Source organism: Oryzias latipes, chromosome 7 (genome assembly GCF_002234675.1).
Source record: "Oryzias latipes chromosome 7, ASM223467v1".
NCBI classification, from domain to species: domain Eukaryota; kingdom Metazoa; phylum Chordata; class Actinopteri; order Beloniformes; family Adrianichthyidae; genus Oryzias; species Oryzias latipes.
Window position 1 is genome coordinate 24,476,216 of NC_019865.2, and position 22,563 is coordinate 24,498,778.

The 22,563-nt window shown below is 41.4% G+C and overlaps 1 protein-coding gene across 1 annotated transcript in view; it reads left to right on the top strand.

The window, feature by feature from the left end:
* Positions 1–22,563, top strand: part of LOC105353645 (formin-H) — a 71,144-nt gene that overhangs the window by 42,038 nt on the left and 6,543 nt on the right. Inside the window, exons 12-16 of the mRNA XM_011472914.3 lie at positions 2,240–2,392; positions 9,793–9,922; positions 10,017–10,049; positions 10,251–10,348; positions 17,529–17,612. Coding sequence (XP_011471216.1) covers positions 2,240–2,392; positions 9,793–9,922; positions 10,017–10,049; positions 10,251–10,348; positions 17,529–17,612 — 498 coding nt within the window. The remainder of the gene's footprint in view (positions 1–2,239; positions 2,393–9,792; positions 9,923–10,016; positions 10,050–10,250; positions 10,349–17,528; positions 17,613–22,563) is intronic.

Sequence of the window (22,563 nt, forward strand, 5' to 3'; positions counted from 1 at the left end):
AAGCTTCATTGACGTGAGGAAACAATTCCAGGGATTCCATTGGGCAGGCCCAGCTCACCATGCTTCACTTTCCCATGCTTCCATGAGTCTCGATCATGTGGCCATGCTAAAAAAAAAAAAATGCAACAAAAAGGAAAGAAAAAGGGTCCCTTTCTGGTATCATTCAGGGGGCCGGGTCAAATGCATGGGTGGGCCGGGTTTGGCCCCTGGGCCACAGTTTGGGGGCCCCTACTCTAAATAAATGGAATAAACAAAACATTAAATCTTGTTATGCAACTACAGCCAGCAAAAAACCTTGAAAATAACCACATACATTTATCATGTGATATTTATCATTTAACTCATTAAAAAATCTCCTCCTCTCTTTCCTCCAAAACAGTTCGATCACCCTGTCGTGTAGATTATCATGCTTCAGTTTCGTCAAGAAGTCCTTTTCTATTCCATCAAGGCCATTTCTGAGAGGCGAGTCTGTCCAGTTGTGTTTCTGTGTAGTTTTTAAATCGCTTTAGAGCCGAAAATGTCCGCCGGACAGATGCAGTGTACACAGAGATGGTCAGCGCCAAACACACAAATCTGTACGGCTGCTTCATGATCTCACTCAGATTTTTCTGATGAAGGAAGTCGAGGAGATCAGTGGGAGATTTTCCTGCAAAATCATTCATGGCGTACATTCCAGTCAGCTCTGTTTTTAACTGAAACATCAAAAAGTGCTCCGCGGCTCTGTGTCAAACTGGACAAGGCTGCATGTGGGATATTTTTCCTGTATTCCTGAAACTTCTGTCCAATCACAGGAAATCCCTGCTGACACCAACTCAAAATCTGATTGGTTAAGGGAAATGAATGTCCGTCATCAGATTTCGCATTAGGAGGCCTTCAGAACTGATAATGAAGGCCTCTCTAGCTCTGACTCTGCCTGGTCTCAAATTACAGCTGAAATGCGATTGGTCAAATGCTCCAATATGAAAATACATCTCTGTCTGGAAGCAGCATAACCATCATAAACACAATGAAAGGAAATGGACAGACCATTTGGAATGATTTAATGAGTATGCATGGACACATGATTCAGATATTTTTTAGGACTTCAGAGAAGGCCTTGAAGACGGCCCACCTCTGGTAAATACACTAACGCTGCTTACGTGTAGCGGTGTCGGGCTGTCAATTTTTTTATATGCATTACTTACAAGGTTGGGAGTTAGCGTGGTCACAGGAACATTTGTTTTAGCAACATGATTCTTTTGTTAATGTGTTAATAACAAATTTTACGTGTTAATAACAAAGTTGGGAGTTACAGGTATTGTGAATACGCTTACGCTGCTAACATTTAAGGGTTTAAGAAGATACGTTTTTTCAAACTGTCACATTTGTTTGCTGAAGTTTTGTCAAAAACAAAACTCATGTTCTGTTGTGACTAAATCCTCACAAAGCTGACCCACAGTTTCTGCCCAAATCCATGGAAGTTTGGGACACCCACAACATTTTGGAGAATTTTCCTGTGACTGTAAAAGTCAGAAGTATTTTTTTTTTTAACGACATGCTTTGGATTAACAAGCTTCTGAATAAAGACCAACTTGCTGGTCTTTTTAGATGGCTCCTCTGCTGCCTGGCTCCCACTCAGCAGATAAGACATTGCTGACATTGCTGGCCTTCATACGAACAGGTTAAGGAGCTGTGAAAATGAGTGTTTTTTTCCCACAGTGTTCCAGATGGTGCTGAGCCGAGCCAGTTTATCTGATGAAGCCTGATGTTGGCTTTCTCCTCCGTTTGATTGAGGCTGTCCCACTTGTCGGCTTTTGGAGGTTATTCTTAAAACAGGAGCATATGGTGGAATTGTTGTTTCGGGCCTGATTTGGAAAACTGTTTCCAAGAGCTGTAATTCCCGAAACACCAACCCCTTTTTTCCTCCAAAACACAGAACCTAAAAATCCCACTGTTTAAAAAAAAATACATATTTAGTAGGTTTTATTTAGATTGTTGAGCGGGGAGGCTGAAATTCTGAAAGGGTGTTTGTTTTGTTGACTCATAATCATACCAAACTACAGGATTCCTGCTGTTCTTTTCCTTTGGTCCGATGAGGTGCTGTGAAAATCATATGTTTAATGCACTATGTGTGTACTTTTGTTACTCTTTGTGTCGTCGGAGAACACAAACAAGCTTCGGATTAGAGAAAGCTGCTGCGTGAGGAAATGAATCGGTGAAGGAACTGACTTGGCCCTGTACCCTTGTGTTTGTCTTGCAGCTGATTAACCAGAAGATGAGAATGTGCACGCAGCTGGACGAGTGCAGGTCGTTCGCCTCTGTGCTGCAGTACCTCCTCGCCATTGGTAATTATCTCAACGAGAACGCCGGGAAGGAAAAGGCCATGGGATTTCGCCTCTCCTCCTTAACCAAAGTATGATTCCACCTTGCGTCTGACCTCTCGTCGAGTTTGGTCTCTTGGCTAATGAGCGAACTCATTGACACACACGGCAGGGCTGCTGCACGTCCGTCAGGACTCCGATGGTTGCTCAGGTTCATTCGGGTTGGTCATAGAAACCCTCTGTGACGGCGTTGCCACCTGGATTGACAGGGAAAATGAAGCCTCACAGATACTGTGGCCGAAAGCTGGAATTACATTATTTGTGTAAGAGGTTGAAGAGGTATATGAGATGAAAGAATGTCAACATTTAAGCTAAACCTCCAGGATTAAAGGGTTAAAAAGTAGGTCAAAGTGCACTGAACAAAGGTCGACTGCAGAACCACTCCCATCGGAACCACAGAAGCTTTGCTTTGGTTTTGGTTTGACGACAGAATTTTTTTTTTTTTTTTTTTTTTTCCTGTCCAACAGCTAGGCAGGCAGATGAGACTGAGGGCCTCTTGTGTTGGACATATTTTACTTTAACAAGAGGGGTTATTAATCTTCAGACAAACCAAAGGTGTGACTGAATAAACCCCTTTTGTAATTGAGGCCAAACTTTATTAATTTCAACCATGATTGAAAATCTTTGGTGTTGGACCGGACGGAAAAGGAAAGAAGGGAAGAAGAGGGAGGGATGTCAGAGGGGGGGGGGGGGTGATAGTGAGAGGGGGGGGTAAGACCATGAAGCAGCATAAAGCAGACAGGTTTACTGGTTGTTTATCATTACGGTACAGTTCAAATGTAGTACAAAAAGGGCGGGGCCTGTTCACACACACAAATATTATCAACACACCTGCTAGCTGCAAAAAATGTTCACATGTCAACATGTACACAAAACAGATAGTGTTCACGAACGCATACCTGTGCCTTTAAACCAACTAGTGTGAAATATTTCATTCATTCAATCATGCAAACTATTAGTGCAAAGGTGAGCTAACACCTGTGCTCAGGTGAGTGTTTATGTTCTTCTAAAATGGATGGTGGAATGTGAAAAGAAGGAGGAGGAGCGCCCAGCCACCCCCACACCCAGACCCCCGCCGCAGCAGCAGCGGCAGCCGGAATTCCCCCAACGCAACACGGGAACAGGCAGGGAACAACCGCCGCCCGGACGACAGAATTTTTTAGCTGCTTGATGAACAACGAGACAAAAAATGAAACTGTGATGCTGGGTTTACACCGAACACTGCTGTGTCTGAAAGATGGCCGCTTTTGCGTTGTTTCCGTCTGCTGTCCCGCATTAACCTGAGAGGGAAACAATAAAAACAAGAATAAAATCAGGGAGCCGTATGGCGAAATCAATTGTTCAGCTCCACGGGTCCTTTGACAGACTGTCTAGGGTGTACCCGCCTTTGCCCAACAGTAGCCGAGACGGGTTTCTGAAACCCCTCTGCTCCGAAGGTAATACAGGTGTTAAGAAAAGTTCAGAACTTTGAATCGATTCACTACATTGGATGTGTTTTCTAACCACCGTCACTGAAACCGTCACATGACCAAAGTTGAGTCCCTGATTGGTTGATGCTACCTATAGAGACCACCCCAGAGTCCAGATTTCTTGTAAACTCTGTGCCACCCAATTCGCCCCTTCGTGTCAGCAGCTTAAATCGCGCTACAGGACCTCAGATCGCGTCTGTACATTGACTTAACATTGAAACTTGCCGCCTCCGCCGTGGGAATCGCAGTGTTTCTGCAGAACGGCAAGAGTTCTTTAGAATTTCACCTCTGAATTGTGGGTTGGACCAAGCCCCCTTTTTCTTCCCGTTGTTGGGAGCTCTATGTTTACCGTTAGCTTACACCCCACCTCCCCAACATAACATTAGCGGTACAACAAAAATGGCAAGAAATATTGGAGCTATCCAGCCGTACGCTTTTGATCCAGATTTCAGCTCAGGCAAGGAAAACAACGAAGTACATGGATATATTTGTCTGCATCAGAATGGAGCAGGAGGGAGGTTGTGGTTCGCGCGGCACATTTTCCACATCACATAAAAGCTCTCTTTCAAATGCCTTTTTTTAAAATCTGCTCCAGATTCACAATAATTTGAATGGATAAATACTCAGAAATGTAATTTTTAGCTTAATTTTCTATATGTATTTGTTCTCCATTATAAGAATAATGCCACAAGAACGTGTTAAAAAACCCATAAACCTAATTTTCATTAGAGTTGGTCTTTAACTGGAGCAGCTGCTTACTGTCTGTCATCCCCATGGTTGACTAATTCTTGCTACATGTTTTCAGCAAAGCTACAGAACTTACTATGGACAGCATTCTCTGTTATGTGTTTTAGCACACATTTAACTGACCCTGTGATTTCACTGTGACATCACTTTAAAGAGTCAAAACCTCTTTTCGGGATCAAATAACTTGCTTCTTACATGGTACAGCGATCCCCTTTATTCTTACCTGGAACGGCCTGCCGTTGGTCTAGCAGCCTGAACCAATTCTAAACAGCTTTTGAAAAAAATATGTTGTCATAGTAAGAAATAATTGCATAAGAATTCCTGGGTGGGCGGCCAGAGCAGGAAAACAACACACTCTAAACAATTACAGTGTTATAAATCAAATATTGTAATGTTCCAGCTGCTATGTCACTACAACAGAGCTGCTAATGTAGCAGCTTCGTTGAAGAACTGTCTGTGCCCCATTTACCACATGACCCCAGACAGTCTCATTGAGGAAGAAGTTGGCAGAGAAGCAAAGTCTCCTTTTCAGCATAAACACCCATTTATTTGAACACACAAACAGCCTAACAGCATGGAGGTCACTTCTGCTTCCAGCCCTCTCACTCATGGTTTTCACATCAAGATTCCCCACTTCCCATGAGTCTTAGGGGGTGAAGGCGAGGCTAACCCCCAGGTCGCAACAATATGTTTATCCTGAGGATTTGTTTTCACCTTTGTCACACATGATTCAGATCATTAAACAAAAAACAAAAAAATACACTAAAGGCTATATCTGCAGATTGTTGTTTAAGTCAGATTGTCTGTTGACATAAAGGAGAAAATGGGTCTTTGAGGCTCAAAAATACATGTTTAATTACTGCTCACAATCTAAAAAAAAAAAAGTTAAGTGCAATAAAATCTCAGAGAGAAGTATTTGCTTCCTTGTTATATAATAATTGACTCATTTTATTACCGTGTTTTGTCACTTCTCAGCTTTACAGAAAGGTGTGAGCGCCATTATGGCTTCTGCTCAAAGAATACAAACTATTTCTACCAGGTCGACAGCGGTTTTATGAACTCTAATGTGATGTATTTTGGGTTAAAAAATTTAGCCAAGTCATCACTGCACACTCCTGCAAACTGAAGTTTTCTCTCCGTGGAGAGAGCTCAGCCTCAAATTCAACCCGTCACATTCTGACGCTCTGTCAGGACCCATTATCCCACACTGCAACGCACCGGCTCTCACTTTTTTAGGTTTGTTACTTTGCTGAAGGGGATGTATTTTTAGCTAACCTGGATCCGTTTTCCCAACCGAGCGACTTTGGTTCTTTCATTAGTCGGGTTGTAAATCTAATATGAAGAAGGAGTGAAGAAGGATTTTTTAAATCAAAATTGAGATAAGTTTACGTAGATGTTTTCATGCTGGATGCCATTTTTCACCTCCTTTAAGGAAAACTGCTTCCTTTCAAAGGGAAATTTTAGAGTTAAATTAGAAAATCCTAAAGCTACATTTGCACTGGGCATGTCATGTGTGTTTAACACAGATTTACTTCACAGTGTTCACACTGGACAAACAGGTAGGGGCTTCTTCTTTTTCTACTGTTTACATGCGCATGTTTGCCACCTACAGTTGGAAGAGGCTTGGTGCGAAATGTCGAAACGGTGCAAATCAAGTGAATTTTGCTCCATGCTTGGTGTCATATAAATCAGACTGGGAACAAACCACAGTTGTGAATTTATTTTCCTTGATGAATTTTCGAATGGTTGGCACTTCTGTAAATTAAAAAGGAGGCCATTCATATTTAATCATCAAATCTGATTGGTCAAAGTTAGACATTGTTTAACTTTTAACATGCGTTCTATGACCCCGCGTTTTGTACGTAGAGCGTGAAAATGGTCTTACTGTAAAAATGTCTGTAACTATGCGTGAACCCGATAGTTTTGAACGTGGAAGCCCAAAACACACATTTGTGCAATTTCACATAGACTTCTCATTGGAAGTTGTTGTTTGAAAACTGCAGAGTGCAGTGTGAACATGGCTTAACAGTGCCTGTTTTTGAGGATCAAAAATGTTGAGCGTAAAGGAAAACATTCATCCAACAATTAACATCCAACTCTTCAGCAGAAAGTAGAAACTTTGAATCTTGATTGCTATTCACCCCAAATGGCTTGTTGTCTTCTCTCACATGCCCTGAATGTCTTTTTTTGAGTTCGACTCTTCCTGCTGGGAGGTCATGAAGCAAAGCGTCCTCTGTTTCATTAAATGAAGCTGAGACCTGCGAGCTCCCTTAGAGGTGTCTCCACATCTAATTGAGAAGAATAAACTGTTGCCGCTCCAGTCAGAGTCTCTTCAAATTAACGCCCGACTGCTTTCAAGAAAAATGCGTCAAGGTTATTGGAGATCTGTCCTTTTCTTCTTCTTCTATTAGTCTTCGTGAACGTCGATACTCCCAGCATCCCCTCAGAGGCTTCAAATGGTAAACAGCTTCACCTAGAAAAAGCTATGAGAGTCTGTTAAGGATTAAACAAGTTCCTTTTTAGAATTTCAATTATTTGAAATGTAGTCCTTTCTGGAAAAAAAAATAGCATCCTTTAAAAGGGATATTGTAAATATATTTATCAAAATCTAGAGCATTTAATTTTTTAATGTATATTTTATAAGGATTCCCTAAACAATGCCGCTGCACAGCTGAAGCCCTTCCCACTGCATTTTAAAACAGTTTTCTCACCAGTGATGTATGCTGAATAAATAATGATTTAGTATGTGTTATGTTTTATGCAATTCCCAGTTGGACCTCTAATTACTGTATTTTCCTCAATATAAGGCGCACATGAAAGCCTTATTTTTATTTTTAATGGCAGCGTGTCTTACACACTGCGGCTTACAAAAATAATTCTGGTTGTGCTTACTGACATCAAAATGTTTGGCTGGGTGTTATTATGAGTACGCTAATGTGGCTAACATGAACTGCTGTCGGATAGTTGTATTTTTTACATGTTCCTAACAAAGTCGGGAGTTAGCTTAGTCACAATGATGTTTGTTTTAGGTGTATCAGTCTTTTTTACACGTTTTAGAAAAAAAGGTCGGGAATTACAGGTTTTGTTAATATGCTAATGTGGCTAACGTGTGGCACTGTTGGACTGTATTTTCTATGTGTTAGTAACAAGGTTAGGAGTTAGCGTTGTCATAGTATTGTTTGTTTTGGCGTTATCAACCAGTTTGCATGTGTCGCAAACAAGGTTGGGAGTTACAGGTATGGTTATTATGCTAAAGTGCTAAGTTCTAAAGTTACTGTCAAGGCAGTTAAAGTCTTTGTTTCTGATGGACTTAACTATGACTTTTTTTTCAATTAATGCCTCTCATAGTTCAGTGCCTCTGACAAACATTTGAAAATAGACCTTCACTGTTAGTGCATGCTACGATATGGTGCGCCCCACAGTGCAGAAACTATGGTAAGTAGATATTATCAAATACATGATAGGAATTCTTCTTAAAAAGTTCAACTCTGATGTGTTTGATATTCCTCAAGCATTGGTTTATTTTGGTTTGATGATTACAACCAACAGTTGATGAAATCACAAGATTTTGTGTTTGAGAAATAGCTGATTGCTTTAAAACTGTTCAAGCAAAAGACAAACATGTTAGACTAGGATAAAGATTGAGCAAGGCTATTTACCACTTAGTTGGAGCAGTCTTTGCATTAACTTAGACCTGATGGTCATTGATATCCTGGCGTAAAGGCAGTCCAGACAGTCACATGGACATATACAGGTGCTTCAGGTTCTTGGGTTGTCTAGGCCCATGGAGAGCTGTAGATAGGGGTAGCTGTCACTTAACAAGAGCACAGGTGTGTCTTGCATTTCCCTCAAAGCTCATTGCAAATAGAACGTACAATTGTTGTGCATGTGGAAGGTGTATTGTGAAGTATTTTGTAAGGGTAATGTAAGTGGCACGCACTTACGACGTGCGAGGGACGCTGTTGTACATTGCCCCCACACTACAAGGGCAAATCTGTACAGGGCACGCAAGGAGCACCAATTTATCACGTAAACAGCCCCTACGGGATCCTGGTGCAGTCCACAGGATCAGAGGGGTGGATTAAAAAAAATCAAAAATCTGTACCACATGCCTATGGTACACCTACTTTACCTTTACTCACTCCTGCATATTGTACAAGGTAGCAACCTCTAGCTAGCAACCTCCCCCTAAAAAAACTTCAAGAACATTTTTGTTCAACAGACTCACTAAGTGGCCTATGACCTACCGTACTCTTGAACCAAAAGATCAGAAGATGTTTTCAAGGAAATGATGTTCCTGAAGTCTGCAGGAAAAAAGTAGAGTACAGGAAAGTAGAGGTCGATGAAAGTAGAGGTACAGGAAATTTAAGTACAGGAAAGCAGAGGTACACAAAGTAGAGTACAGTAAGGTGAAGGTACAGGAAAGTAGAGGAACAGGAAATAAAGTACAGGAAAGTAGAGGTACTGTATATGAAAGTAGAGGTACAGCAAAGTAGAGGAACAGGGCAGTAGAGTACAGGAAAGTATAGTACAGAAAAGTGGAGTACAGAAAAGTATAGGTACAGGAAAGTAGAGATACCTGAAAGTACGGTACAGGATAGTAGAGTACAGGCAAGTAGAGATACAGAAAGGTAGAGGTACAGGACAGATGAGTACAGAAAAGTTGAGGACAGAAAAATGAAGTAAAGAAAAGTGTAGGTACAGGAAAGTAGAGTACAGAGTAGTACAGTCCAGAAAAATAAAGTACATGAAAGTAGAGTTCAGTAAAGTAGAGGTACAAAAAACATATTTTTTGAGGTGCAGTGAAGAGTTTCCAAATCTTTTGCTGGTGTCGGTCAACTGTTTGGTCAGTACAATACATACATGTACCTGGAGGTTTTGAAGGACTTTAAAATTTTGTCTTCAAACCAGCTTTTAAAAGATCTCATTAATTTTCTTATACAGCAACTTGGCTCTTGCCCAAAAAAATGTAAGTTATATTTCTGGACCATCTGAGATTGATGATGAATGGAACGGTGTGTCAAAAGTTTCACATTTTAAACCAAATAGCTGATAAAAAAGAATCTTTATTAACATTGCAAAAATTTTAAATTTTAACCCAGTCTCTTTTTCTCTATCGAACGTTGAGAAACCGGCTTCCTGGCATAGACAAAAACGTACCTTAGGTTTGAAAGTCTTTGAAGTCTTTCATGACTTTGCATCTCCTGTGTTCCCAGCTCTCCCAGCTACGTGGCAAAAACATGAAGTTCACCTTACTCCATGCACTTGTGGAGCAGATCATGTTGCATGAGCCCTGCTTGGCCTCGTTTACCCAGGAGTTGGCAGAATTTGAAACTGTCCCTGGAGGTTGGTGCGCATCAATATTAATCAACTCTGAAAAAGAAAAGGTAGATTTTCTGTATGTGACTGTTATTTTTCTGTTTCTCTTGTTTTTGGAAAGCTTCCATCAAAGGCTTGATCGCAGAAGTTGATGGTGAGTAAATCCCAGTTCATCACTGCACCAAAAATAGTGTTCCGACATGTGATAAAATTGATGCAATTGATTCATCGAAAAAAAACTGCAATGTTCTAGTCTGTGAAACAGAAGCTCCAAACTTATTGTTTTAGATTTTTATTTTATGCAAGTTTCACAGCCACAAACTGTCCTCAAAGTGTGTTTGTGTGTGTTTTCCAGTGCTGAAGAACGAGCTGCAGAAAGTCAAACAGTTTAAAAAAGCATCCAAGAAAAGAAGTGGTGGAGCTCGTCACTCCACTTTTCAAAAAGACTTGGAGGTGAGGAAGTAAAAGCTTGGCGATTTATTTCTTTACTGCTTTAAAATCTTCCAAACAAACATTTAGGAAAACAGGTGAATGTGGAAAAACCAAAAGAGGGAGCATTTCATTATGCTGCGTTCACTCCTAATTATGCACCAAATTCACCACTTGACATGTCTGATGTGAGTAGGGAAAGCTACTGTCTAAAGTTTTTTGCCACATCACTATATGGAAGCATATAGTGATGCATGAAGGTAGTTTTACAAAAAGTGCAGACAGATCTAGATAACAGGCTGGGTGGTGGATCATAAGGATCAGTTACAATGCATGTAAAACACGGATGATGTTGAGAGATTGGGTTAATTTATTTCAGGGGTCGGTAACCTATGGCTCGCGAGCCATATATGGCTCTTTTGATGGTCACATGTGGCTCGCAGACAAATCTTTAAATATACTTTTTTTTTTTTCATTAGACCAGTCCTTGTCTGGCGCGATGCGATGCCAGAGGCGCGCAGTAGTAGCGGTGCTTGGAGAACAAAATCTACACCAGCACTATCAGTTACTATTATCTATTATTTCACAGAGTTTGTACCAGCTGGAAACCTGTGAATTGCCGTGCCTAAAACTGCGCGCTCACGTCTCTGAGAAAGAGCGCGCAGTTGCGGGGACGGGATGTGTGAGGAAGAAAGCAGAGGGGGTGGGGGGCACGGCCAATAAGGTGAACCGCGCAGGGATTGTAAATACGTAAAACCCGCTGCCCGTCACTCACTGCAGCGTGTGAGTGTGTGTTTGGCTCCAGGTCTGCATGTGATCAGTCTGTCTCACATCTACAGAACAGTCAGACCTACGATCACGTTTAAAGTCTCAACGCCTGAACGAAGCAGAAACTCACCACGTATCAACCAGACCATCAGCAGAACTACCACGAGAAATACTCATCATTTATTAGCAACAGCATAACAATGTTATTAAAAAGAATCCACAGACTTATTGTACTTTAAAAATGTTGAAATTACATCAAATGTACACATTCATTTGTATATTTAGTTTTAAACATATTGTCGCGGACTGAGTTTAACTTGGCTGTTGGGCCGCGTTAAAAGTTCTGGAGTTCATTAAACGCATCAAGCAGAGATCTGACTGGCCATCAGTTCTGTCGCTCAGCCTGTTGTCAATTAATTAATGTGGATCAATGGGGTTCAGCTATGGGCCGAATAAGGGAAATGGGAGGGCTGGAGCGGCAGGAGCGAATATAAAGTTGGGAGAAGCGCTCTCTCTCGTCTCGCCTCGGCGGGAGAGATTCAGGAGTTGCTGAATTAATTGTACGGCGTTTGTTGCGGTCTGCAGTAACCAGAATAGACAACCCTAAAAGAGGTTAAGTCTCCGTGCCTCAGTGTGGGAAAGGGACACTACATTATTGTATGGCTCTTTCGAAATTACATTTAAAAATATGTGGCGTTTATGGCTCTCTTGGCCAAAAAGGTTCCCGACCCCTGATTTATTTAAAGAACTTGAAGAACTGCGTCTGAATGACGGCCGCTTCCAGCGTTACTTCCGTCTCTGAGTGACCCAGTTTCATGACTTGCTGTTCCGTGTTAGACCGAGGAGCGAAAAAACAACAATACAAGTAGAGGAACTTTTTATATTTGTCTCGATATAAAAAAGAAAAATATCAAAAAGTTTGGTAGAAGAACAAACGGCACAGATCAGTTAGTCCTCCATGTTGGTTTTAGCCGGTTTCATCAACATGCCACGGACCAAAACTGAGTCCCTGATTGGTTGACGCGAAATTTATTCTACAAAACGTCCGAAACATGCTGCTGCCAGACCACTGCGCCCCACCTGATACTCAAAACGTGTCAACATCACTCAAGGTATTGCCTTAAGATTTAAGCTTTTGCCCCTGCTGCCCAAATGTTGTTCAATGTAAAAGTAGCTTAAACCCCTTTACACAGGAGCTTCAGCTTCAGAGTTTATATGAACAACCGTAACTCTTCAACCGTTTGCGCAATTTATGTAATTCCAACGGATTCTAACACGAAGAAAAGCAGCCAGATATTTATCACTTTACAGTAGTGACGTGTTTCCAAAATCAACGTTAATCAGCTGATTCTGTTGTAAGAAAAGTGGCTTTATGTTAGTTTGTATTATTGTGTCCAAGCAGAACCCAGCCGCCATAATTTCACAATCAAGTAATGTTGTCTTGTCTTAAAGTTTGTTTGCGTATTTTTTGGCCAAAATACATCAATCCCAGTGATGGGAGGGTGTTTGGGTTCATAGTGTGAAACAGGCTGAAAGATCTATGTTATCGTTGCAGGTGTCTGTTGTGCCTGACATGAATGTAGTTTTACTTAAATCCAGTACTAATTGGATTTGTGAATGCAATATAATATTTGGATGATGTTTTGTTCTTTTTTTGGCCAATGCTTATAAAAATGTAGCTTTTCTAGACCTGCCTAACCTTGGTCCTTATGATCCACCACCCAGCCTGTTATCTAGATCTGTCTGCACTGCTTTCTGCTAAATACCTGACTCAGGTGTCTACCTCATTCTGACTGATTGAGCACATCTTATCCAGGTTATCAGCAGGGCAGAAGTGCAGGGACAGATAGAAATCAGGAAGATGCACAAAGTGTGGTGAAGATTCTTCATGCTTTGGGAGCCCTCCTTGTAAAACTACCTTCACACCGCCTTTGGCTATGTGCGTTCAAGCGACTGCTTCCTATGAAAAGTCTATAAACATAAATTTTGGGATTTCCATGTTCAAAACTTTTGCGTTCACGCATTGTTATCCAAGTTTCTATGCAACTTTCTACAACCATTTTTGGGCTCCACAGAAAATGTTCAGAAAGGTGTTGAAATGTAAACCAGTTGACCTTTGACCAATCAGGGATTTGGATTTGGTAGTGACGTATAGATGGTGTCCTTTTTAATTCACGGGCGTGCTAACCGATTGAAAATAGAACACAGAAGAGTTTGTGCTCAGCCAGATTTCCATGACACCAAGTCTTTTATGTTTCGCAATAGAGCTGTGAAAGAACAAATCTGATTTAAATAGTAGAAAAAGGAAAAGAAGAAGAAGCCCCTCCCTGCGTGTCCAGTGTGAACACCCTATGCTAAACACGTGTTCAAGAATGCGCAGTGTGAAAGTAGCCTAAGGTCTATGAAGGTTCGTCCCTCTAAGATGCACATAATATTTTCTGGTCATGACAGAATCAAGTTTTAGTGTGGTTGCTTTTGAGTCTATGGCTGTGTTCAAATTCCGTCACTACTCACTACACAGTGCACTATATAGTGTGTTTACAATTCTGTAGTGGCAAGGCAAGACAAGTTTATTTGTATAGCACAATTTGTACAGAAATTCATTCAAAGTGCTTCACAAAACAGGAAAATGCATTAAAACCATAATACATAACAATGCAAAGATTAAAAACATACGTAATCATTATAAAAAGCGCTGTCCAAATATGCCATTCCAAAATTGAGTGCCCTAGAAATTTTCCATAAATTTGCGGAAAAAACCAGTGTGCATTGGTGCTCACTATTGGGGAATATAGACCACAATGCATTGCGTTTGACCAATTTTTGTGAAAAAAGTGTTAAATGTATTTTTTAATAAACCTTCCACATTTTCAGAACACAGTGGGTTCATAAATGGTTGTCATAAAATGGTCGCATTGATTCGATTTTTGCTTCGTAAAATCGGTGACGCCATACTTAGATGGCGTATACTTGTATAGCACTTTTCTACCTTCTTCGACGGCGCAAAGTGCTTAACAGTGACAGTCCCATTCACCCATTCACACACACCTTCACACTCCGCTGCCGAACACCGACTTTCCACCAGATACAAGGCAGGGTTCAGTGTCTTGCCCAAGGACACTTTGACATTTTGGTGGGCAAGGTTGGAATTGAACCTGCTGATCTTCTGATCAGAGGTTGACCGCCCTACCATTATAGGATGGGGAGACCGGCACTTCTGAAACAACCCTAATAAGCTAAAAGAAAATTATAATTTTACCTAAATATCTTTTTAATAGTCCAGAATTGGAAATAAAAAACCTTGGAAGTGATTCTTTATTATTTAAACACTTAGCTGTTGTTTGAAAGGTGATCAGACAAGATGTGAATTTGAAATATATAGAAAGTTAACTCCAATTCAAACAGCCTTCTTTCAGCTGCTAGTTTTGATTATTAATGAAGCTCAAAGCTCCAGCTGTTTATCCATCCAGTGAGTGCAAAAATATTCAATTTGTGAAATGTCACCAGCTGACAAATGAGCCCATGATTGCTGGTAAAACTTTAAAACGTCTTTAACTTGAATAATTTCTGAAGACAGACATAAAAAAAAGAGGAAAAAAAAATAGTCTGAGCATTATGGGATGTTGAAGTCGTGCAGCAGTGGACCGGGCCTTCTGTCAAACGCCTCATCCCTGGTGTTTTGTTCCATGTTGTGCTGAGCACACAGCTCTGGCGAGGCTCCGTTATAATGAAGCCGTTCATTTGCATCTCCCTCGCACGCAGTTAATCTCCTCCTCGGTGTGAGCCTGCTGAACGCTGCAAGAGACGTTGCCCATGTTTTCTTTGCTTTAAAATCCCCAAACTCTATCTGTAGTTTTATGTTTTTTGTTTTTATTTTTATCCTTTTCTATCGTATTGACTGTAGCAGAAGCAGCTAACAGGAAGTCTTTGAAATGCATATTACTTGAAACTTGTTTTTATTCTTCTATTTCATTTCATCCACACAAAACTTGGAGTTTTGTCAAAGTTTGGAGTTTTTCTTGTAAAAAGGAAAATGCTGTAAACCGGAACGTTGAGCCGTAAGTTGTCTCTTCCCCCAAAACAATGAAAATTTCCACCAAGGTCGCAGCGCACGGAAAAATGAAAGGAGTGGCATTCGCCAATTAGTTTGTTTCCTGACAGTTCCCAGAACAGCCATGAGGCTACGTTTGTGCAGCAGGATGTTACAAGCCTTTGTGTACTGTGGCCCTTAAAAATTCAAACAAGACTTTGAGGTAAGAAACCCACAAAGTTCAACAAAACAATATGAATTCAGCTGTTGTTTGCAGTTTGTCCCACAGCCCCTTTTACTGCCTTTGTTCTTTAAATCTTGCTAGTGTATGAACCCCCACCCCCACAGGTACCAATGTCTAAAAGAGCCCTCAACTTTGTGCTGTTAAATGGTTTGTGCTACTTTGTAGTTTTTGCAGAGTTTTGTAACACTCTTTTCTTTTCCTTCAGTTTTGTCAGTGGCTAAATGATTTGTGCAGAGGCGGTTCTAGCAGTTTTGGGGCCCAAGGGTGCACTGCAGAATGGGGGCTCTGCACATCAGCTGCTTCCTACAGCTTCTTAATAAAGTGAAGTTTTCCTTAACAGGTTATTATAAAGCAAAAATGCTGACACTAAACATTACATTTTTTAGGGACTTTTTAAGTAACCTAAATAATAATGTGGATCTTTGGGAAAACAGGCTTTGTACAAGATACAGAGGACAGAAGAGATTGATTGACAAGACCAACAGCCAATCAGAACACACTACGCAGTGCACTGCTATAAAAAAAAGAGGACATTTGTAAAAATCTGCAAAACTATTATGATGAACTGCGAAATAGCCAAATTACAATGTATTTGTGGTTTTTGTAATGGCTAATTGGTGATCTTTATAAATATAGTAGAGTCTAGTTAAATTACACAAGTGTAAGTATTGCTCTAAAATAGCATAAAAATGTTGGATTTTGGACATATAAACAAAACTAAACTAAACTAAACTAAACTAAACTAAACTAAACTAAACTAAACTAAACTTAACTAAACGTATGCCCTACTGTGTTGGTGAAGGTATTTCTTCCCAAAGTAAAACCATCAAGAGTTTTTACAGTTAAAATAAATGAGACTTAAGTTCAGTTTTCTCAAACAATTTCTTAAAAAAATGATTTTGTTTTAAATATATTTATGACTATTTGAATAAAAAAATATAAATATTTGTTGTTCAGTGATTAAAACAGTGATGCTCATGTTTTGTTTACTGATGAATTTAGTCAGGAAGTTAAGTGAATTTTTTTTGAGTGTGACGCTGTTTAAAGTGATGGTTACCATTTCTTTCTTTCAAAATCTTTGTGTTTTTATCTGTTATGTTTTGTTGATTTTGATCTCCTGTTCTAGATGACTATATAATTATGGCGATTAAATACATATCATTTTATTTTCATAAATCCATTACAAAGACACACATATATAACAAGTATTGAGACACAATATATCAAATACTAAAGAATTGGTTTTATTTGTTGATCTTGATTTGTGAATCAATTCGTATAGTCACCTAGGCAATGATCCCAAGCCATATATGGCTTATGGAAAATGGCATAGACTTATAGCTCCTTTTTACCTTATTTGAAGGCCCAAAGCTCTTCAAGGTCCCAGTCCCTGTCACTCATTCATACACACATTAACTCAGTGATGGTGGCTCTACTGCCTACAACCTATGACATCCAGAGGCAAAGTGGGGTTCAGTGCAATCTTCATACCTCTGCCCCATGGCCGCCGGTGAACCCCAGAAATGTGAATGGCGTTGAAAAAGGCGCTAAGCAGGCATTCTTCAATGCTCTTTTGCCATACCATGTTCATACTGGACAGTGGCTATCCAATACTAGCGCATGTACTCAGAATTGGAAGAGGATTGGTGGGAAATGTCAAAGCAGTGCAAATGTCATGAATCTTGCCCCAGGCTTTTTTTTTCACAAATGTGTTCTGAAATACGAAAAACTTGTCATAGAATTCTGGCTGGGAACAAACTGCAGACCTCCATAATCAATTTTCAGTTGGTTGTCTCTTCTGTGTTTTGGGTCAAAGTTTAACTGATTTAACTTTTAAAGCGTGCTCAATGGCCACGTGTTTTGTTTGTAGAACCTGAAAACGGACTTAAGAACTCGCATAGCAATGCATGAACGCAAGAGTTTTAACTGCAAAAGGCCGAAATGCGCATATGCACATGTGTACATAGACGTTTCATAGGTTTGCTTGAACGCCCATTTCCGAGCCCGGTGTGGACTTAGCATTACAAACACCACAGCAGAGACATTACAAAGCCAAGTTCTCAATCCAGTGAGATGTACGTGACAAGTTGACCACTGTTTTCTCATCAGAGTAATTACGAAACAAATGTAAATGTTCTTTGTTGTCTTCCTTGTCATTCCAGATGGTGGTTGAGAGGTACAAAGTAGATTTGGCTTCGCTGACGAAGAAATGTGATGAAATGAAGAAACTCTACTCTGCCATCTTGGTAACCCCTGAGTTATTATTTCAATTTCTCCATAGTACAGCTTCAAGGCTGAATGCCCCCACCTTACGACCCATGCTCTGCCGGTGTCTACTGTAGATTACCCTCTGCACGGCGAGGGCACCTGTGGCGTTATTTTAAAGGGAAAAGGTTGCCTCTTTTGTTTGAGGTGTCCTTAAGCTTATCAATTGCAGCCACAGTTCAGGTCCGCGGCCTCGACGTCATTTCTTTTCAGCCGATTTGCGTGCCCAAAAATATTCCATTCTCCATCTCTTTCATCGTTTAGTCAGGCTCAGTTGGCTGGGAGCAACAGGAGAATGGGAATAAGTTCACGGTGACTCTCAAAGCGTCATGTCGTTTTGACAAAACTGGAAACCGTCGCAGTACAGAAAGGACGTGTCGGCTGACGTTTTTATTCAACAGAATTGTTGTAAGAGAAAAAAAAGACACACGAGTGCTGTGAGCTTCCCTTGTGCTTCAGATGTCTGCATGAGCTCATGATTCATTTGTGCTTGGAGTATTCATGATTTACGTGCTTTTTGATGGGATCTGCTCCGTGAAAATAGCAGTTTCATGTCAAATTGTCCCTAAGAGCCGAGCTCACCTGAGCGTTTATCCTTGACATAAAAACCTCTAGTGAAGAACACATCTCCGTCATGGATGACAAATTTATTGAGACTACTTGTACCCGTGTGGTCTTCCATCTCCGTGGAGGAGAACGTGTTCTTCGTTCACTAACTCGGCAAGATTAGTCGGTCTTATGACATCTTAACGAGTGCTTTGTCTGTCTCTTCGAAAAATGATCGAGATAAAAGCAGTGTTCATTTTCTCATTATCTTCTGTGTGTGACCAATCCATCACCATTGAAGGTCTACTCATCTTCACTGCTGTGTTTGAGTATAAAACCATAGTATCATACGTCAGAATGCTGCGCTGATCTTAAACCAGTCCGAGAGTAACTATCTGAAAAATTACTCATTACTGAGCCCTACAGATCTACTTCTACAGGACATTTAAAACCATTTTTATCCCAAATGTCAATAAAATAGAAAAAAGGATGAACCCAGTTGAGTGGAAAGCCTCAAAGTAGGGTTGAAACTAGCAATTATTTGGTTTCTTGATTACTTCACTGATTATTTTATATGATTGGTCAATTACCCCTCAATTAGTTTGACTATTTTGATAAAACTGATTTGCATGTATGAGTTTATGGCTGCAACATGGAGGACTTCTTTAGAAGATTTGCTGCCCGCAATCTTCTCTCAAACATTAAACACTTTGCATACCTCCATTGTTGTTGTTGGCTTCACCCCACATGTGCAGAGACGGCCCAACTTTGAGTACAAGCATTCTCCTGTTTTGCCTGGACCATTCTAAACAGGACCGTACCGGACCGTTCAGTGGAAACTAGGCTTTAGTATCTTTTAAGAAAAAAGTTTGTTGTATTTACTGTTTGAATGTTTTTACATGAATCTTAGTTCAATATACATGAAATTTGATGGTGGCGCAGCCACAGCAAGAAGGCCCCCGCTTCAAGTCCTGCCTGGGGGACCTGAAACAGAACATCAATGGGGGACCTTTCTGTGTGGAGTTTGCATGTTCTCCCTTTGCATATGTGGGTTTTCTCCAGGGACTCCCACTTTCAAAAAACATGCTTCATAGGTTATTTGGTTACTCTAAATTGTCCTTGTCCTTGTCCTTTTCTAAATGTTTCTATGTGGGATTTAAGTAGTTTTAGTATTTTAGTCGGTTCTTTTAGGATTGCTTAACTCCAATTGGCCATCATCTTGTAAATGTAAAAACTTTTTGGCGAAAGCTATCTCCGAATTCATTCATTACTCCCCTCTCCGAATCTACATTTCCTAAAAACTTCTCAGAATTCTGAGAAAAAACATCAATGCCCACTAGATTTGTGAAGACAGACCATAATGCATTGCATTTGAATAATTAGTCATTTGAAATAATGATGTACTCTTTTTTTTTTGTTAACATGTAAAAGAACAGACTGATACCTCTAAAAAAACATCACTGACTCCCAACCTTGTAAGGAACACGTTGATTAAAAAAAAGCCTGAAACAGCTACACCTTAGCCACGTTTGTGTATTCATAACAGCACCCATTCAAACATTTTGACAGAGTGCTCTGTACCTTTTAAAATCTAGACAATATAAAATTAAATCAACACGATTAGCAAAAAACAAGCTTATATCTCTGCAATTAGTCAATTATGATGAACATGTTTTGTTTCAGAGACCAAAAGTAGGACAAACTCAGGAGTGCAAGACACCAGATTTATTTATTCTTGAACTTTGAGGACCCCAGGCACTGGAGACACACAGCCAATACACGGATGCTAAGAAGATAGGATAGGGTTAGTGACAAGGAAATTACTTGGAATATTCAGAATATAAAGTAGGAGGAAGGCTTACTGGGATGAGGAGAGTTATCCGCAGGGAAAAGAGAGTCGTCAGTACAGTAAATGGAAGGAGGTGTGGCTGCTCACACGGAGGTCAGAAAGGAGAAGCACGCTCGTAAGAGCCTGGTAAAACTCAGGGTCCTAAGGCTCAGTCACAAGGACTTTTGATTTCACAATCCAAATAATACTCTTCAGAAGGGTCTCTGGGAACAGTTGCAAAGTTTCAGAGATGGCTTGGGGCAAGATGGTGTGGCAGGGAAGCAGGAGCAGACAATGGCGGCAGCAGTGTGAAGCTGATAGCGGAGGCTGGAACACAGGCTTAGCAAGTTAGCAGGAAGTTAGGCTAATTGGCGAGTAGAACATGTAGACGAGCTGGCAGCATAAACAGAGCAAATTAGTTGACTGAATGCTTGCAGTGCAACGATCCAGCGGAGAGTGAAGGGCAGAGGCAGAATCTTTTAGGAGCAGGCACAGGTGGAGGAAATCAGTGACGATTAGCAGCAACGGGGAAGTTGCTGCCATGACAGTTAAAGTGGAAGTTAGGTAGTCTGCCCTCTCTGGGTGGGTGGAGTGCCTCTGCCCCAGGTGGAGGAGTTCAAGTATCTTGGGGTCTTGGTAACGAGTGAGGGAAGATCAGAGCGTGAGCTGGACAGGTGGATTGGAGCGGGGCCCGTCATTGGGCGGTCGCACCGGTCCGTTGTGGTGACGAGAGAGCTCAGCCAGAAAGCAAAGCTCTCAATTTACCGGTCGATCTTTGTTCCAAAACCCAGCTATGGTCATGACCTCTGGGTCGTGACCGAAAAAACGAGGTCTAGAATAGAAGCAGCTGAAATGAGCATCCTCCGTAGGGTGGCTGGGTGCTCCTTGGAGATAGGATGAGAAGCTCGGTCACCTGCGGAAAGCTTGGAGTAGAACCGCTTCTCCTCCACATCAAAGGGAGCCAGTTGAGGTGGCTCGGGCATCTAGTCTGGGTGCCTCCTGGACACCTCCCTGGAAAGGTGTTCTGGGCATGTCTCACTGGGCGGTGGCCCTGGTAAAGACCCAGGACACACTGGAGGGACAATGTCTCTCAGCTGCCCTGGCCTGGGAATGCCTTGGGGTCCCCCCAGAGGACCTGGAGGAAGTAGCCAGGGAGATGGAAGTCTGGGCCTCTTTGCTTAGACTGCTGCCGCCATGACCCGGAAGAAACTACTGGTTTTCACACACTCGCCTTTAGAAAGGTGACTGTATTTAAGTACTATAAAAAGAAAATCAGCCATAAAAAGCACTAGTCCATTGTTGTCTCAGTTTTGGATGAAGGTTGAGCTCATCTGCAGCTTTTGTAGACACCCAGACTGATTAAACACTGCAGAACCCTGAAAACCAGAAATGTTTGTGATGAATCGGAAGCTCATCCTACGTGGCCCAATCTTCGGAGATTGGCTGTAGCTGCCTGGACTCACATCCTCATGAAGTGTTTGATCATCAGACTTTAATCAATGTTCCAAAGGTTTAATAGACTTTCCACATTGAAGTAATCTCAGCCAGACGGGGAAAATGCTCAGAGCTTTAGGCTGCAGAAATCACCTTTCACAGTAGCAGGCTGGAATCTGAATGCATGCAAGGATGCTCAGATAATTGAGGAAAACATTTTTGAAACACCATTGCTGCAGTTCTGCTTTTAGAAAGAGGAAATGACTAGATTGTACTCCAGGTGTCTAAAAGCGAGTGACCTTGAACACAAAGTGACTAAATCTGCCTCATAGTAGTAGTATTTTCTTGTGCAGCCATTTAAAAGACTGAACACCTCAGATAAAGTCCTGCTAGTGTGTACTTTATAAATGCAGTATTTTGAAAGGAGACATCCTAATCCCTCTTGGACCTTCAGGTACAAAAAAAAATCCATCAGAATTTACAACCAAGGAAAAGTTCTGCTTACAGTCTAGCTGTGCACATTTATTTACACACCATCACATCTACAGTCATTAGTGCTTTGCAGCACAGCAGTCAAGCTAATTCAAACAAATACATGAAAAAAGTAAGACAACCATCAAATCAGCCAGACCCATTAAGAAAGAGTAAAAAAATATATACAAAAATATCTCCTCTTCATTTTTTAATGAAAATGCAAAACAATTCTCCCCCGTGAACCGCCACCTTAACGTGGTGGGGGAGTTTGAGAGCTCGAGTGATCCCAGGAGCTAAGCTGTCTGGGGCTTAAGCCCCTGGTAAGGTCTCCCATGGCAGACAGGTCCTGGGTGATGAGCCAGACAAAGAGCGGTTCAGAACCCTTTGATGAAAGAAGAGAACAAGGACCCGATTACGTCGCCCGGATTGGCGTCACAGAGGCCTCACTCTGGAGCAAGGCCCGGGGTTGGGGCTCGCAGGTGAGCGCCTGTGGACCGGGGCTCTTCCCACGGGTCCCGGTCGGGCCCAGCCTGAAGGAGCAACGTGGGACCGCTCTCCTATGGGCCCACCACCCGTAGGAGACCTCAAAAGGGCCGGTGCTATGTGGTTTGGGTGGCAGTCGAGGGCGGATGCCTCGGCGACCCAAACCC